At 53.5% G+C, this 16,008-nt stretch overlaps 3 protein-coding genes across 3 annotated transcripts; 2 read left to right on the top strand and 1 right to left on the bottom strand.

The window, feature by feature from the left end:
* Window positions 1–3,942: 3,942 nt before the first annotated feature.
* Window positions 3,943–7,865, top strand: BBK36DRAFT_1187024 (UV-endonuclease UvdE; the record flags this gene model as incomplete). Its single annotated transcript, XM_024896517.1, has 6 exons — window positions 3,943–4,305; window positions 4,419–5,579; window positions 6,298–6,386; window positions 6,548–7,034; window positions 7,106–7,339; window positions 7,413–7,865. Exons 1-6 carry the CDS (start codon window positions 3,958–3,960, stop codon window positions 7,863–7,865), a joined length of 2,772 nt encoding a protein of 923 aa, XP_024752736.1. The 5' UTR covers window positions 3,943–3,957.
* Window positions 7,866–10,316: 2,451 nt separating this feature from the next.
* BBK36DRAFT_1137854 (hypothetical protein) lies at window positions 10,317–11,531 on the top strand (the record flags this gene model as incomplete). The annotated part of the gene is made up of 3 exons (XM_024893201.1): window positions 10,317–10,322; window positions 10,455–11,241; window positions 11,380–11,531. The coding sequence occupies 3 exons, from the start codon at window positions 10,317–10,319 to the stop codon at window positions 11,529–11,531; spliced, it is 945 nt and encodes a 314-aa protein (XP_024752737.1).
* Window positions 11,532–12,444: 913 nt separating this feature from the next.
* On the bottom strand, window positions 12,445–14,022 carry BBK36DRAFT_1187037 (putative clathrin assembly protein AP47; the record flags this gene model as incomplete). The annotated part of the gene is made up of 4 exons (XM_024896518.1): window positions 13,961–14,022; window positions 13,772–13,900; window positions 12,599–13,690; window positions 12,445–12,525 (listed from the first exon to the last, which is right to left on the bottom strand). Exons 1-4 carry the CDS (start codon window positions 13,997–13,999, stop codon window positions 12,445–12,447), a joined length of 1,341 nt encoding a protein of 446 aa, XP_024752738.1. The 5' UTR covers window positions 14,000–14,022.
* Between the last annotated feature and the right edge of the window lie 1,986 nt (window positions 14,023–16,008).

Genomic DNA, 16,008 nt, shown 5'->3' on the forward strand with positions numbered 1-16,008 from the left:
GATATCACATACAATTACCTCTCCATTCGCACGCAGCCGTCAATGCCATGCACCTGTGCTCCGTCTCACAGCCCCCCAGCCTCCGCCCTCCTGCACATATGCCGTCCATCGTCCTTGTGCTTGGGACACCGACGCCCCAAGTGCCGGTGCTTCGCAACTCACCAAGACATCGCCGAGATATATCTCGTATAGACACAGAGAGACAACAGTCAGAAGACAGAAGACCAACCAAAGAGGCGAAAGGAAACTGCGACATTCTTTGGCTCCAGAACTGGTTTTTTGTTCGTCTTGTCTCAGCTGCCTGCATGTGCCCAGACTCACGCACCCCGCCTCAGCCTATAGCTCCCACTGCTCACATTTGACGTGCACATTAGTTCTAACATCTGCGCCTATCTGTGTCTCACTTTTGGTTCTTTCGTCCAGGTTTTCTTGGTGCCGGAACGAAGCTCCGAAGAGAATTGCCCCCCGTCTTGTCTATTTTGAGGCTCAAATACGGAGTAGTATCAGTACTTGTACAAAAGGAGCAGAAGTCATGAGATACCTAAGGTAAGTGCCAGTGGCGGCGGACCAAGACACGAACCTGGTGGCTGCCCCCATACACATCGTTGCAGCTGAATGTTCTCGCCGCAATACCGTGATTTGAAGTCTGGTGCCAGACAAAACATAGACGTCGCCTCTTTTCTTTTGGGCTTCTGTTCTGCGCAGGGGAATCTGGTCTCCCCACGGATTGCAGATGCGTTGCTGCACCCCGTGCTGCTAGTAACGAGGATCGACCTGTGATGGGAACAAATTGGCGAGATCCTTCCCGTTCTCCGTCTCACTATAATCAACCTTTTGCATACAAACCTGAACTACAGGACTGCTCTGTTGAGATCTCCAGGTTCGAAATGCGAAGTACTAGTATAACATACAGAGATGTCAGCCCTTTCTGATGAAGCCTTCATCCTAGTCCAGCAACCACTAATACTCTCCGCAACTCCTTTTCGTAGGTCCTAGACGATACACAGCTCATTATCAACGCACAGTTCTGACCTCACCAGAGAACGGGACCAAATTCCACATGCTCTGCATCAGCAAAGGGACCCCAGGCGATAACGGAACACGCGGAGTTGCTCTTCCGTGGGTAGCTCACACCACCCATGTTCATTTTGCCTCGATTTCGATTCGCGCAGCGGAAGTGACTGATTGCCTTTTTGGCGAGCAAATAGACTCTTTTGGCGCAGTTGGCGACAGCTCTACTATTTCAAATCACACTCCGATACTGTCCATCATCACCCTTGTATGTATGCAGCTGGCTGGCTGCATGGCCTCGTCTCCATTTGTCATTGTCCGCCTACAACTACAAGTTGGTGTACGATTTGGTCAGCTCAGCCTCGCCCTGCGTCGTGAATGCACGATTACCTACAGGTCATGAAGCGCCAACTATGGCCAAAGAGGCTATGTGTATTATAGGTCGATTTACGAGTTCACACATGAAATTACGGCTTGCCAGCAAAGCAACCCGATGGACTCTCGCAGCTGCAGGGAGAATCAATCGTCACATCCCATACTATCCACTATTCCTTCACATGCCGAGCCTGGGATCAATGTCTTACACTTCAATTAGTAGTACTAGTACTCCGTACTGGCAGTACGATGCCTAGGTACTCGGTAATACTGCTCCCAAAAGCCCGCTCCACGTGTTTCTCAGGGCATCGATGAGGTAGAATCGGGGCCTGTCAGCCGGTTCTGGTACATGCAAGTACCGAGCTTGCTACTTACAACGCGCAGATGGCATGGCTTCCGTTGACTGATATCTGACAGGTGACAAGGGGGAGGGATCACGACAACCCTCGTCTACTACTACTACTACTATTCTCCCCATCCAGGACCCTGCGATGACCTATCATTGCCTGATTAGCCTAGTAGCGACTATTACGTGGGCGGCCGAGATGAGGTGAGGTCTGCATGTGCAAGTACGGAGAACGAGAAACGGGGCATGTGATTCTTCGCACAAGCACCCAAGGAGCGTCTCAAGGCTGGCCAGAGCTCAAAGAGGGAACGCAAGGGATCTTTCAGCCGCCAGTTGAAACGATCAAGGCCGACCTGGACGAGAACCTCGACGTCAATATTGGAAGCCAACAATGACATCAGGTCAGTGGAAGAACGAAAAACTCACTCACATGGGCTGTGGTATCCCCAATGCATACGGTCCTAGTAAGCTGTCGTACCACCGCATCATTCAGCCTACATAAGCACCCCGACGTCCCCTACAACTCCACACAACTGGATTCACCTTCTCCGACCGAGCTACGGCTAGTCGCCATGCTAAACCCATCACTACCACGGCAAAGATCTGCGCTTGTGCTCCCAGTGCCAGCCTAGATGGACCACAGATGGTGAATGACAACTGGTGATGAACCTCCCTATCCACGTCTGATTCCATCAGGGCTACAGTACGGATGCAGAACGGCGCCTGCGGTAACACTCGTACTGTTCGTTCAACCACAGCTCATATGTCAACAAACCTCAAGCGCCCACTAGGCAATGCAGCGAAACCGAGCCGTTCTTGTACGCCTTTCGCGATTCCGGGGAACCTGGACCACTGCTTGATAGTGCTGATGCGGTGTAACTTTAGGGTAAGGCAACCGGTACCGAAGCCTCCCTTGTCCAGCGTACCATACAATATCATGTGGTGGCCGTGCGAAGCAATCTCTTGTGCCCGTCTGTCGAGAGACTGGACGTCGAAGGAGCGGATAAGAGTTGACAGGACCAAAGCATTGGCCATGGCCAAGTCATGCAACCCGCCTTGGATGGCCCGCCTCTTCTCTTCCCGTGTCTTTTCGGTGTTGCTTTGCTGGCAGTCATAGCGGATATTGAGCTCCGGGTCCATACATGTATTCCATTGTTCGCTGCTCACAGTATTCGGAAGCACTGCTCCGTGCCACCAGGCACAGGCAAGGGGAGGCTAGGAGGGTTACATCAGCGTGATGCGGTGGTGCAGCAAAACCCATCACCACAGAAGTAGAGTTGACGCTAGAAGCTCGAGGAAGCTCGATCATCTTGTATGGTAATGCTGTTTGTCGAAGCCCAGACAAGAACGAGATCTCTCTGCTTCTAAGCTGAGCATGTCACTCCGGCAGAGGCAATCGTTCAACCCGGCCTAGCCTGGAACTTTGCCCCAGCAGATGCAAGATCCCCAGAAGACAAGACTGCAATTCCAGATTCCGCATTCGAGACAGCAGCCGCATCGCCATTCGCCCGCCGCCCTTTTTGACATTCGCAGTGGAGCTGGTACGTATCCACCCGCGCACGATCCCCGATCGAATGAATGGGTGGCTGATGACTTCATCGGGTCATCGCCTTCAATCGATGAATCTGGCGTCTGGGCACGGATCGAGGCATCAGGCAGTGCTGTGGCACCCTGTTCTGCCCGTTGTCTTGTCCTCGCTTTGTCTTTGGTCTCACCCACTTCCCCCTTCGCGGGTCATGCATTCTGTGCCGCAAACCATCCGCGCAACAAGCACATCGCATTGGTCGCTGTCCTCATACTGATTGCCACAAGCATCGATCAGCACACACACGCTCGAGTTATCCATGTTCAGCGGCCCTCCCGACATAAAGGCCCCGGCGAGAGGTGCTTCGTGTGCCTGACACATCCCGCTCCGTCCTTTGTTCTTGCAACTCAGCACCGTGGCGCTACTTGGTGGCTTCCGACGACTTCCACTCATCTCACGACTGGCAGTACCTCAGCCGCGCATACTCGTTCGTTGTTCCCATGCAATGGCACCCAAGAGAAAGAAAGCCGACGCTGCGGTTGCCGACCCGCAGCCTGCAACCAAAGTGAGGCGGAGTTCCAGAAGGGTCAATAAAGCTGCCAGCCAGCAGCACGATGATTCCCTGCGGGGAGACCGGGCGGAAGAGATCATGGGTACGGTCGTCAGTCCAGGGGCTTCTCAGGAAGCATTCGAGCGTACCATGAGGGAACTCGGGGAGATGGGGATGAAGCTTCAAAGCGCAGTCAAGATTCAGCGATTGGCCGTGGAAACATCGGATCTGTCCAGGTGCGACACCGAAAAGGTCCGAGAAGAGGCCTTCAAACTAAGGCCGGCCATATTGCGACAGTCAAAGGTCAAGCGTGAGAAACAGCTTGAGACCAAAGCCGTAACAACATCCAGCGTAGACGCGGGGCTGGACGCCGATGTGGAAGCGGCTGATGCATCCGAGGAAAAAGCAGATGCTGAAGTTGTCGAACGAAGTGCGAGGAGGGCACCGCCTGTGAATAGCGACGTGCTACCTTTGCCGTGGGAAGGCCGGCTGGGATATGTGAGTCATGACGCCTTTAACTCTAACTCGTTGCCAACTATTGAACGGCCCTTGGTTGAGAAGATGACGTTCTACAATCCACACGCAGCAGAAGCTAATGCGAGGTCAAATAGGCTTGTCTCAACACATACCTCAGAGCAGCTAACCCTCCTGTCTTTTCGTCTCGGACTTGCCGGATTGCCTCGATAATCGAACACAGGCATCCTCTGCAAGACCCAACACAGCCCGAGCATAGCACGAAGAACCGGCCTGATAAGACACAGCCGCCAGATGCCCAGCGCGGTATGAAATTCGTTCAGGAGCTGGGGCTCGCAAACGCCAGAGACATTGTCAAGATGCTGCGATGGAACGAAAAGTACGGCATCAGATTCATGCGACTTAGCAGCGAGATGTTCCCCTTTGCGAGCCACGAGGAGCATGGCTACAAACTCGCCCCCTTCGCCGCCGATGTATTGGCTGAAGCGGGTAGGGTAGCTGCTGAATTTGGTCATCGTCTCACAACACACCCTGGTCAGTATACACAGATTGCTAGCCCTCGCAAGGAAGTTGTAGACGCAGCTTTCAGGGACCTTGAATATCATCATGAGATGCTGTCGCTGTTGAAACTGCCGGAGCAGCTAGACCGAGACGCCGTCATGATCCTGCACATGGGCGGTGTGTATGGCGACAAGGCGGCTACTTTGGATCGCTTCCGCCAGAATTATGCCAAGCTGTCAGATGGAGTCAAGAAGAGACTGGTTCTGGAAAATGACGATGTCTCTTGGAGTGTCCATGACTTGCTACCCATCTGCGAGGAACTCAATATCCCCCTGGTGTTGGACTATCACCATCACAACATCGTCTTCGATGCCAGTATGCGCGAGGGCACTCAGGATATCATAAGCTTGTACGACCGCATCGCTAAGACGTGGACGAGGAAGAAGATCAAGCAGAAGATGCATTATAGCGAGCCGGTGGCAGACGCCGTCACGCCGAGGGACCGACGCAAGCATTCAGCGCGCGTCAAGACTTTACCGCCTTGTGCTCCAGACATGGACTTGATGATCGAGGCGAAGGACAAGGAGCAGGCCGTCTTCGAGCTGATGAGGACGTTCAAACTCCCGGGATGGAACCTCTTCAACGACATCGTTCCCTACGAAAGGGACGACGAGCCCAAGAAGGAGACGAAAAGGGCCAAGAAGGCGGAGAAAGACAACCCTTCGGATGAGAACGGAGTATACGCTGTAAATGCGATCAGTCCAGAGGAATGCGCAATGGGGGGGAAGCAGAATCGGGTATATTGGCCCCTGGGTATGGAAGAGTGGCTGCGACCCAAAAAGAGAGAAGTCAACAAGAAGGTCAAGGTCGACGACTAAGCAAAGAATTTGCCAGAATTGGTCAATGGAATGCCATCCGGAAGAGGGCTCAAGTTGCCGAGTACGCGTTTCCACCGACGGAAAAAAGCATCATGGAAGAACTAACAAGGAGGATTGCCTCGCGAGAACAAGATAGAATCTGAAAAACTCACTCCTCATATTGACAGACAATTTGAGGTAACCATTCAAGAAGCAGCAAATAAAGAGGGCTGCTACCTCAGAATCTGTAATTTTGTCAGTGCCGCTGAATATTGCCTCTGCATTTGTGTAGAAGTGGTAAGGTATAATAAGAAGAGAAGTTTAAAAGAGAGAAGAAGTTGGACAAAGATCTGGTGATGGTGGTGCTCAGCCATTAAGGAAGGAGGCGTCGGAAGGTACTGAGGCCCTGCGCTAGACCAGGTTGCTGTTCGGGTACTCCGTGCGAGCAAAATTTTACGGCGCCTACCGTGGAACATCCGTACTGTGATGATATGCCTTGCCCTTGCCTCTCGCGAAAGGTTCTACCTTTCAAGTCTGAAACACCAACGATTCTTAATCTTCGCACTTTTCCCTTTGATCTTGGATTTCGTGCATATTTGAGCTGGATTTCGCAATGTCTGCCACTGATTTTGACGGCAAAACGAAGGCGTTCCTTGAGTGGTTCAAGGCGCTCCCCGGGTCAACGTTCCATGAGAATATCGAGATCACTGATTTCCGTGAACGAAATGCAGGCCGCGGTATAGGTTCGTGAGCCGATAATTCGACATGTCATTCTGATTGACTAACAGTAGCATGGTAGTGGCCCTTCAGGACATCCCTGCTGATACGGTCTTGTTTACCGTACCAAGAACCGGCATCATCAGCTCGGAGACGTCCGAGCTGAAAGAGAAGCTTCCCGACCTCTTCAGCCAGGATACGGCCATGGAGGTGGACGACAAGCCGCAGCAAGATCCCTGGAGCACGCTGATTATTGTCATGATGTACGAGTACTTCAAGGGGAGCGAGTCGAAATGGAAGCCGTACATTGACGTTCTTCCTGCGTCTTTCGAGACGCCCATGTTCTGGACCGATGCGGAGCTTGATGAACTACAGGCCAGCGCTACGCGGTCAAAAGTCGGCAAAGAGAGTGCAGAGAAGATGTTTCAAGACAAAGTCCTGCCAGTCGTCCGTGCAAACCATCATCTTTTCCCAACTAGCCAGACCTACAGTGACGAGGATCTTATCCAGCTGGCTCACCGCATGGGAAGCACCATCATGTCCTACGCTTTCGACTTCCAGAACGAGGACGAGGAAGACGAAAACGACACCGAAGAATGGGTCGAGGAGCGCGAGGCCAAGTCCACGATGGGCATGGTGCCAATGGCTGACATTCTCAATGCTGATGCCGAGTATAACGTGCGATGCCATCCATGACAAGTCTGCCTGTCAATTGCTGTGCAATCAACTGACCTCGCGCTATTCTACAGGCACACGTCAATTATGGAGATGACGCTCTTACTGTGACGGCATTGAGAACCATCAGGGCTGGCGAAGAAATCTTCAACTATTACGGCCCGCACCCCAACTCGGAGCTTCTCCGTCGCTACGGCTACGTCACGTCGAAGCACTCTCGTTACGACGTTGTCGAGCTTCCATGGAGTCTGGTCGAGGAATCCGTGGTAGCTAGCCTAGGATTGTCAAATGAGCAGCTTAAGAAAGCAGTGAGTTTTTGTTTATGCGCCTCTTTCCCCGCCCCTTTCCCTTCTTCCACGACACGGGCTGACAGTAGACAAGCGAGGGTATCTTGATTCGGATGAACTCGAGGACACGTTTGTGCTGGAGCGAGAATCAGAAGAGCCTAACTCAGACGGCACGTTGACTGGTTCGGCTAGGTTTAGCGAGATACCAGAGGATCTCCAGGATCAGCTGAAATCGCTGCTCAAGGCCGTTCGAAAGGTAGACCCATCCAGTATTGCTGACAAGCGGAAACGCGACGAGATCCAGCATACCATACTCATCAGAGCGCTTGATACCCTTGCGTCGCGATATCCAACTTCCATCACAGAAGACGAACGGATTCTTTCCGGTAGCGGCATTAGCGAGCGGCATAAAGCCGCCGTTACAGTGAGGCTGGGGGAAAAGCGGTTGATCCAAGAGGCTAAAACCTACTTACTCGGCATTGCCTCAGATGCTGCCGATACCGATGACTCCTCGGCGCCGCATAAGAAAGCCCGTCGGTCGGGTTGAAGCGACGTCGCAATTCCTTCTCCTTTGCTTTCGCCATCAAGTCTTCCTAGCAACCACAGGTGGGATAACACCATTACCGGAGCAAAAGGAGCCACCACTGGGAGTTTGGGCGGCAAAAGAGAAAAAAGGCATATATCACATGCGTAACCAAGCGACGAGCCTCATCTTGGATCCACAGTGCTCGCGGACCACACAGCTTGTCGTACCTAGCAAGGCAACCAAAATTAAGGCAACCCGTCCGTGATTTTGCCCGGGAGAATCCCCTTATATCTCTCTTTCTTTGTCTTTATGATCGTAAATATTCCACGCTCAAACATCCTACTCCTGTTTATAGGCGCGAAGGGCCCATGGGCTCTTTCAAATCTCTCCGTCTTCGAGCACTGCTAGACCGTTGAAATGCGCATCACATCCTCCATCGGGTTCACTGCCTATCACATGAGTCGTGATATCATACTTTGCATCTCATTCCGCCGCCGGTGACAGCCACGGTGCCCTCTCATGTTGTTCATTGGGGGGAAAGGTTCTGGGACCGTTTGAGTAAGCCGACAGAAAGTGCAGCAAGGTTGTAGCCCTTGACTAACAGTTCAGTGAAGGCTTGGTTACGCTGCTCATTCACCGCTTGATCGGCGAATTCGACTTGTCTATGCATCGCGGTTGTATGTCAAGTCGCACGATGATTCATTGTGGCTTGCCGTGCTTTGGATGGCTCTTAGAATCACCCACGACAATGCAGATATTCACATCACTGCAAAGATGCGTGGGATACGAAGTACGGCCATCAACCGGAGCGCGACTGGGAAATGGTACGTTTCCACCAGTGTTTCGGCAGATTGGCTCCGTCTACCCCATCGATGTCATGAAACCCTCCTGCTTATGTGAATCGCTTGACGCTTTCATATTCAAGAGGACAAGTGAGAAAAGGACCCTCGGGAACGGACAGTGCTCTACCCGACATTTTTTTCCCACCAGTATCAGGCAAGAGGCTAATGCCAGTGTCCAGACTTTGTGTGACCCTCCACTTGTACAGGGCCGCAGATCTTGTCGTCTTATAACTGGCTGTTCGGCTGCTGAGACCCCGACGAATGGCGATTCTGTTACACGGCCTAGTTGTCTCCCGATATACTGCTGTCTCTGCTATTTTCCTTCCCACAGAATGGACATGACTTGCCCCAAGTCTCGGCTAGCACTACCGGTGTTACTCTGGTTGGGACATGGCGTCTTGTCGCACCCCTTGACAATGCGGCGTTTGCCTCGAACTGAGATTTCTCACACGGTTCTCTCATTGCATACATTCCCCCTCAGGCCCCCACACTTGGGAGATGAGACCGGGATTGTACGTCGTGCATGATGGGTGCTTTACATGGGATGCCATCAAACAACAGCCGCTATTTTCCCTCCGAGGGGGCCATGGTTGGGAACCCCCATACCGCAGTCTTATTACCACACAGCACATGGCGCAATGAGCAGTGATAGGCTCCGAGGATGACGAGCCCAAGGCCCGTGGTCCTCTTTGCCCCGGTCCCCCAAAAGGCTCCAGCTATTGGTCCACGACGACCACCGGTGGTAGTGGTGGTGGTCGAGTTGCTTGGAACAAATTCCAAGCTTAGATTGGCCCACGGGGACAAACGGGCCATGTCCTCCGACAGGAGCACCTCAAGAGCCCGCGGACGACCACCTGTGGGTGGCGTGGGAGTACAAGCCAGCGGGATTTCCAGCCTATGGCACCTGTGATTACAAAAGGAACAGGCAGTACGCTTAACATCCTATCCCGGCCTATTGTACTCCTCTCACAACCTGGGGAGAGACTGGGACTGGGGTTGATAAAAATAAGAGAGCCATGTTGGGTTCGGCTGCTGCTCTGCCAGTCGTGGGACACGCAGAGTGAGCCCAACGGACTCTTTGCAAGCACAGAGGACGAGGAGCGATGGCTGATAAAACGAAGCATAAGGGGGACCTCGGCGATCCAATGGCATCGAATTTGCTCTCACCGGTTCGGCAACGAGCGTTCACGAGACGCTACCACTTATGTATGTCGACGTCAACGTTCGTCCTCAGTCCTCCACGCAAAGAGGGTTTGAGCCGCAAAGTCCGCGACTGCCCGCGCAGAACACCATCTTCATTTGGCCCGATCTGAATCACTAGTGGCCAACTGCTTTCATCGTGCTGTAACGTTGAATACGTAGCATCTGAGCCTAACTTGACCGGGAGCGGAAGAAGACCTTTGATAGCTGGCCTTGGGCAGCGATAGCTGTGGCGTCTTTTGGAGGCTCCAGATAGTCGACATGAGCAGCGCGGAGTTGATAATATGGGACTCTACGCCGGCTCTCGAGGCACCGTGTATCATCTCCCACGAACAAGCGATGTTATCGACCTGCCAACCGTTCTGAGCTCAACAGCCGTTGAAACAACGACCACGGAGGCTTCTACTATTGAGAGCAGCAGTGGTTATCCATGTCGGTGAGTATCATTGCTCTTCGCGATGTTATATTCTTCTGAGCTTCTGGCCCTACATGGCAGGGATGTTCGGAGTTCTCTATCGGACTTTTCGACTCAACATACAGTATCCTAATTAGTCGTCTTCTATCATAGGCCGGAGGCTCACATAAGCATGCGGGGGGTAATGGCAAGCACAAAGCCAGCGCGAGTAGCAGCAATCACCAGCTCAACCACGACCCCAGCAGCTTTCTGTTTGTGATCAACGAACTCATTGTGCGCGATGACGACAGCCACAACAAAGGAGATGATTGGTACAACCTTGAACCGCCTTCTGAGCCCCGAGGCTTTGCAGACGAGACTATCGGCACCGTTATGAGATATCACAATGGGGAAGTTACGGAGGCTCCTGGATATCGGTGGCATCGAGACGGTTTCGACGTAACTCGCAATGCGTGGCCTCCCGGCCATCTGAACAACTTGTACATGCTTACCGATGACGGAAACTACCAACGTGCGGTCGTATACAAGCAGCTCGCAGTATTTTCCTGCAACCCCCTACTCCCGATCGCGATCCTCATCGGAGACCCTTTGTCCGCCAGCGGGCTTGCCCGGGTCCCTTTGCTCTTCCATCATCCGCGAGATCAAGAGGGGGTATCGCATGCAGTCCATCCGGACAGCCTCGCGAGTCAGGGTGGAGCCATGTGCAAGTTCGTCGCGGGATCAAGTCCCAGCTGGATGCCGAGCCTGGTGCCAGAGACATACCGCAATCCGTACCATCCGGGCCCATCGCGTGGCCTTTCGGGAGAGCTTCCCATCATACTTGGTCTGATGGCGTTCAGCGAAGCTGCGTCCGAAGGAGAAGAGGCAGCAAGGCGTATATTTTTAGATGGGCGCAGATGGCGCAATGGAGAGTGGCATCATTCTGCAGCTCCCAGAGGATGTAAGTAGCCTCCCACACTCCCTTCATTCTTGCTTTCTGCTGGTACCATAGTGTGTGTGTGTGTCTGTCTGTTTCGACTCCTCTTCTACCTTCACTTTGCCTAGCTGCGATACTTCGAGACACTGACCGGCGTTCCAGATGCTCGTTCCGCTTTGGAAAAACCGCGAGGCTTCCTCGTCACCGTGTTCTTTGATCCCGAAAACGAGGCGTATTCGAATGTGGAGTACCTCTATAACATGGAATGGAGGCGCGTGATTATCCGGGAGAGCAAGCGGCAGACTGGTCTCTAAGGGTGGACTTTTGCTGATTTTGGGACCCTTTGCTCGTCATTTCTTGTTGCTTTTCTTTGTTAGTAGTTTGCGCTTGTCTTGCTTTCTGATTTTGCTGATTCACGTTACCTTTCTTGTGTTCTTTTGTCCTTCTCGTTCTTGTCTTCCCCCTCCCCTTCACCTAAATCACGTTGGACAATCCTCGTCGACCAAAGCCTGTCGATGCTCAGTACCTCATACGTTTCAGCTTATAGCAACAGTACCCCGCGGAGCTGGATCCTCCTCTTCCTCTTGATTTTTCTTCTTCCTCTTGACTCTTCTTCTTCTGTTCATGTTGGCAGCTTGCTTTCATCTGTTGATCTTCTGCTGTTTCCCCTTTCATCTTTGCTTCTTGTCTCCGTCATCATGATTGTGATTCAATAACCTTCATGGAAAGCGGGGCGGAAAATCTTCTTCTCGAGGAGATAGTGAGCAAAGTTCAATGCATTTCACTCCTATATTCATCCAGCTGCTACTTTCCTCTCCAAGTGATGACAGCATATTGGCGGAGGTGCTTTTCCCCTTCTATGATTTATAAAGCCCGCGCCCTTTTACTGTAGTCCCCTTTCCTTCTTCTTGCCTTTCCCCCCCCTTTTCGCCAACAAATAGTGCTAGCTTGGCTACCTTATGTATGCAGTAACGCTTCTTGTTCTTCCTTTCTTGCACCAGCCTTTCTGAGCCTGTTAAATCGCTATACATTGAATCAAAAAGAAGGAGAAAAAAAAAACTTTACATGAAAATATTTACGGCATTGTCGCTCCCAGACCCCCCTTGCATACTCATCTTCGAATGCTGGTTTGCAGAACAAACGGCCCGCCGCTTAATTAATATACCTTCTCCGATAGCCCCTCATTTGTCTATTGTTTGTACCTTATATCAGGTCGAGTCCATTGGCTCAGACTACATCAGGCAGACGAACAGCAATGTCGCCAGACTGCGTAATGTATCGGACCCATGGGAGAGAAGGGTATTGAAGCTGGAAAAAGCCACACGTTAGCATATACGGAGAGAAAGGACATGGCGGCGTTCCGAATCATGCTTATGCTTACCTTGGGCTCGGTAATCTTGAGGTATCGGACCTGGATGCCACTCGTCGTAAAGTAGGGAATCTCAAACTTGACCTGGATGGGCCTCTTGGCGCCCTTGCCACCGATGCCGCCCATGCTGCCTCCAAAGCCGCCCGTCATGCCGCCACCGTGCTCGTCGTCTCCCCTCACGCTAGGGAGGCCCAGCTCGGCGCGCATGAGGAACTCCTTGTTGCCGCCAAATTGCTTGATCTTCCAGACGATGGCGCTCTGCTCGGGGGCGTAGTGGACGGAGCCAATGTTGGTGCGGAAGCGCGGGGAGTCGGCATCGTCAGGGACGGGGACGATGATCTCGACGTTGTTGGCCGTGCTTCGTCGCTTGAACTGGGCCTTGGCCTTGAGCATGTACTCGATGCGGGAGCCGGAGTGGGACTCGACGAGGCACTCGACCCAGATCAGGGGCTTGACCTGGGTGTTGAGGCGGTACGACATGAGCTCGAACTCGCCGTCGGGGGGGATGAAGGAGATTGTGCGGTCGTTTTCGAAGCGCGACAGCCGCACGCACTGGTGGAACTTGACGTCCTCCATCTCAATGGCCTTGCCGCGCGTGGACCGGCCCGTCGTCTCGAACATGACCTTGTCGTTGAGCCCCAGCCGCAGCTCGGGCATGCCGCTGAGGTAGCACTTCATCTTGATGGCGCCGAGGATCTCGCTCCGCAGCACGTTTCCGTTGGCGCTGACGAGCAGGTTCAGGCTCTCGACGACGTCGAGGAAGACTTCGTTCTTGCGGTAGCGGATGCCCTCGGATCGCCACGACACGGCGTTGGTGACGGCGATGGGCGGGCGGGCCTGGATCTCGAGCTTGTGCGACTCTTGCGTGATGTACTCTTGCAGGATCTTGGATTCAGTGGTCTGGGGGTACCCAAAGTCCATCATCTCGTCGAGGAGCTCGTAGATGACGACGAAGTTGTCGCGGATGGACTCTTCTTCCAAGGCCTTGAAGTACTCTGTGAAGACCTCGACGACCTTGTGCAGGAAGAGCAGGATCCCGGCGGCGTTGGTGTTGCGCTTCGTCAGCGCCAGGAGATATAGGTTGTTGTGGCGGATGTACAGATACTGCGCGCGCTGTCAGACAAGGCTTTCTTTTCGGCTTATACCAAGGCTCGCTTGAGGGCCGCCTGAGGGGGAGTTACGGACGTTGATTCCTTCGTGGGAGAAGCATGGCGGGACGGCTGAAGACTCTTCTTCGGCTTCTGACAGGAGGACGGGGAACTTTTCGACGGCGGACATGGGGATGTCACCCCTATAGTTTCGGGCGAGGAGGGTCTGAAGCGGTCGTGTTAGCTGTACGCAGCATCTCGGCGGATGCTCGAAAGTTCACAGTACCTTGCCCTTGAGATCTAAGAAGAAGAGTGCGGACGCCATGGCAACGACGGTGTCACGGTATTGTTAAGAAGACGAAGAGGACGGAGAGTCGACCAGGAGAGAGATGGCGGGGAGGAGGGGCAGTTCAGAGGCGCGGATCCGGGAATTGGCGCGCCGGCCAGGGAGAAGCGAGGGCCAGAGAAGGCGCTGGCATACGCTGAAGCGGTCGGGAATCGGCTGGTGGTGCTGCGGCGGTTCAGGGCAGGGGCATGATGGCGCGAGGCTGCAGCTGGTTCGCGATGTCTGGAGGAGCTGCCACTTGGACCGGACAGCTGGTTGCTCACCGCAGCCTGCGATAGGCTGGAGCAGTGGCACAGCAGGGGTGGTTGATGACTAAGTGTGGCCGGCAGATCTACGGCTGTGGGTGGCTAGTCCGTGAGATGGGTCACGTGCCACCGAGCTTGCTTTCAGTTGTTCCTGGAGCCCCACTATCGAAAAAAAAATCCAGGACCAATATGAAGCTCGATTCGCTCTCGCTTCCTCTTCCTCTTCTCTTCTCTTCTCCTCAACGCGCCCATTAGACAGTGCAACTCATCTTTCACCTGCAACCGCGTGGCATTCTGTCATGGCAGCTGCGGAGCCGTGGATGAGTTAGCGATTTGGCGGTGCGGAGAAGAAGGAAACTTGTTTCTACACGGTTCATTAAGAGCTGCCCGAATGTGTTTTCTGCTTTGGCAGGATTTGATTGCTTGGGCGGCGTCAGAGGAGCCACACATTCACTCACAGCGGTCCCTGGAGGCGAGACCGGACGAGACTTGAACGAGACATGACGAGACTGGGCCGAGTCGCTATGGAGGAGGGACCGGCAAAGTCATGCATCGTGTGATGTCGCTGTTGAGCAACACAACGCCATCCTGCTGGTACGACGGCCTTTGTTCAGTGCATGTGGTATTCTGTGGGATAGGCACACAAGCTGCTGGGACCGCCATCCGCCTCCCAGGCCTTGCCTTGCGCGCGAGCCCTTCCTACGCCTCAGCCAATAGTTGCTCTACTGTAGCGTCGCTGCGCGGAAGACGGGCAGCTTGACACCACCGTGGACGACTCGGAACACATGCCACGACACGGAGTACAGTATCCGTACTTGGTTGACGACCTACAGTGCGGCCTGCCTAATGCAACCGGGCGACGTAAAAGTGCATCATGTGATGGCTGTGAGCTAGCAGTTGTGCCGAGTGGCAGGAAGCTGCTCCGGAGCATTTCAGCGAATAGGTATTTGGCCGCCTGAGACACACACAACCGTTGCCGTTGTTGGGGAAGACGTCGAGGTTCCTGTGTCGAGACTGACGACTTCCTGAAGGATGAAGCTGGGAGGCGACCCGAGTTGCGACGGGATCTGTTTGGCTGATGGCAGAGACAGACGCAAGAGTCTATGATGACTCGTACTATCTCCAATTACACCTGGACAAATGAAAGCTGTGTCCAGGATCCCCGCATCTCGAATCAGGTTTCGGAGACAAGTGCAAAAGCCCGTTCAGGCTATGTATTGCGATGCCCGTCTTACGGCAAGGAAGACGAACTTGTGCTTGTACGTTGCGACCATGGCTTTAAGCTTTGTTGGGGATCGTGGCTGGTGATGACCGGTGGCCGGGCTAGAGATCAAGGTCGCCCTCTCTCAGCGTCGATTCGGAGATGCAAGACGGGTTCACTGGCTTCTCTCACCTCCCCCACACGGCGGCGTGCCTTTGGTGAGAATTCTCGTGGCCATGTGAACAGCTAGAGCCTCGTCTGGCAAGTGTTAGCGGCCCCCAATTACCCCTAATCCCCCACCGGGACGATGTGGGCATTCCAATCAGGACAAGGGCACGCTGCGATGTCTGGAGTTACAGACAGTACGATGAAATAATCAGGAATACTATCGCCGCATCGACTGCACGTACGCATTTGCATGTGTCGTTGCGCTGAAGCCATCTGTCTCGCTGTCTCGCGCTAGGATTTTCTAAGCCGAGAGAAGGCCCAAATAGCACATGGAATTTGGAGCGTCAAAGCAATTGAGGGCAAAGAGTCTTGTC

This window comes from Trichoderma citrinoviride (genome assembly GCF_003025115.1).
Source record: "Trichoderma citrinoviride strain TUCIM 6016 unplaced genomic scaffold BBK36scaffold_2, whole genome shotgun sequence".
Taxonomy (NCBI): Eukaryota; Fungi; Ascomycota; class Sordariomycetes; order Hypocreales; family Hypocreaceae; genus Trichoderma; species Trichoderma citrinoviride.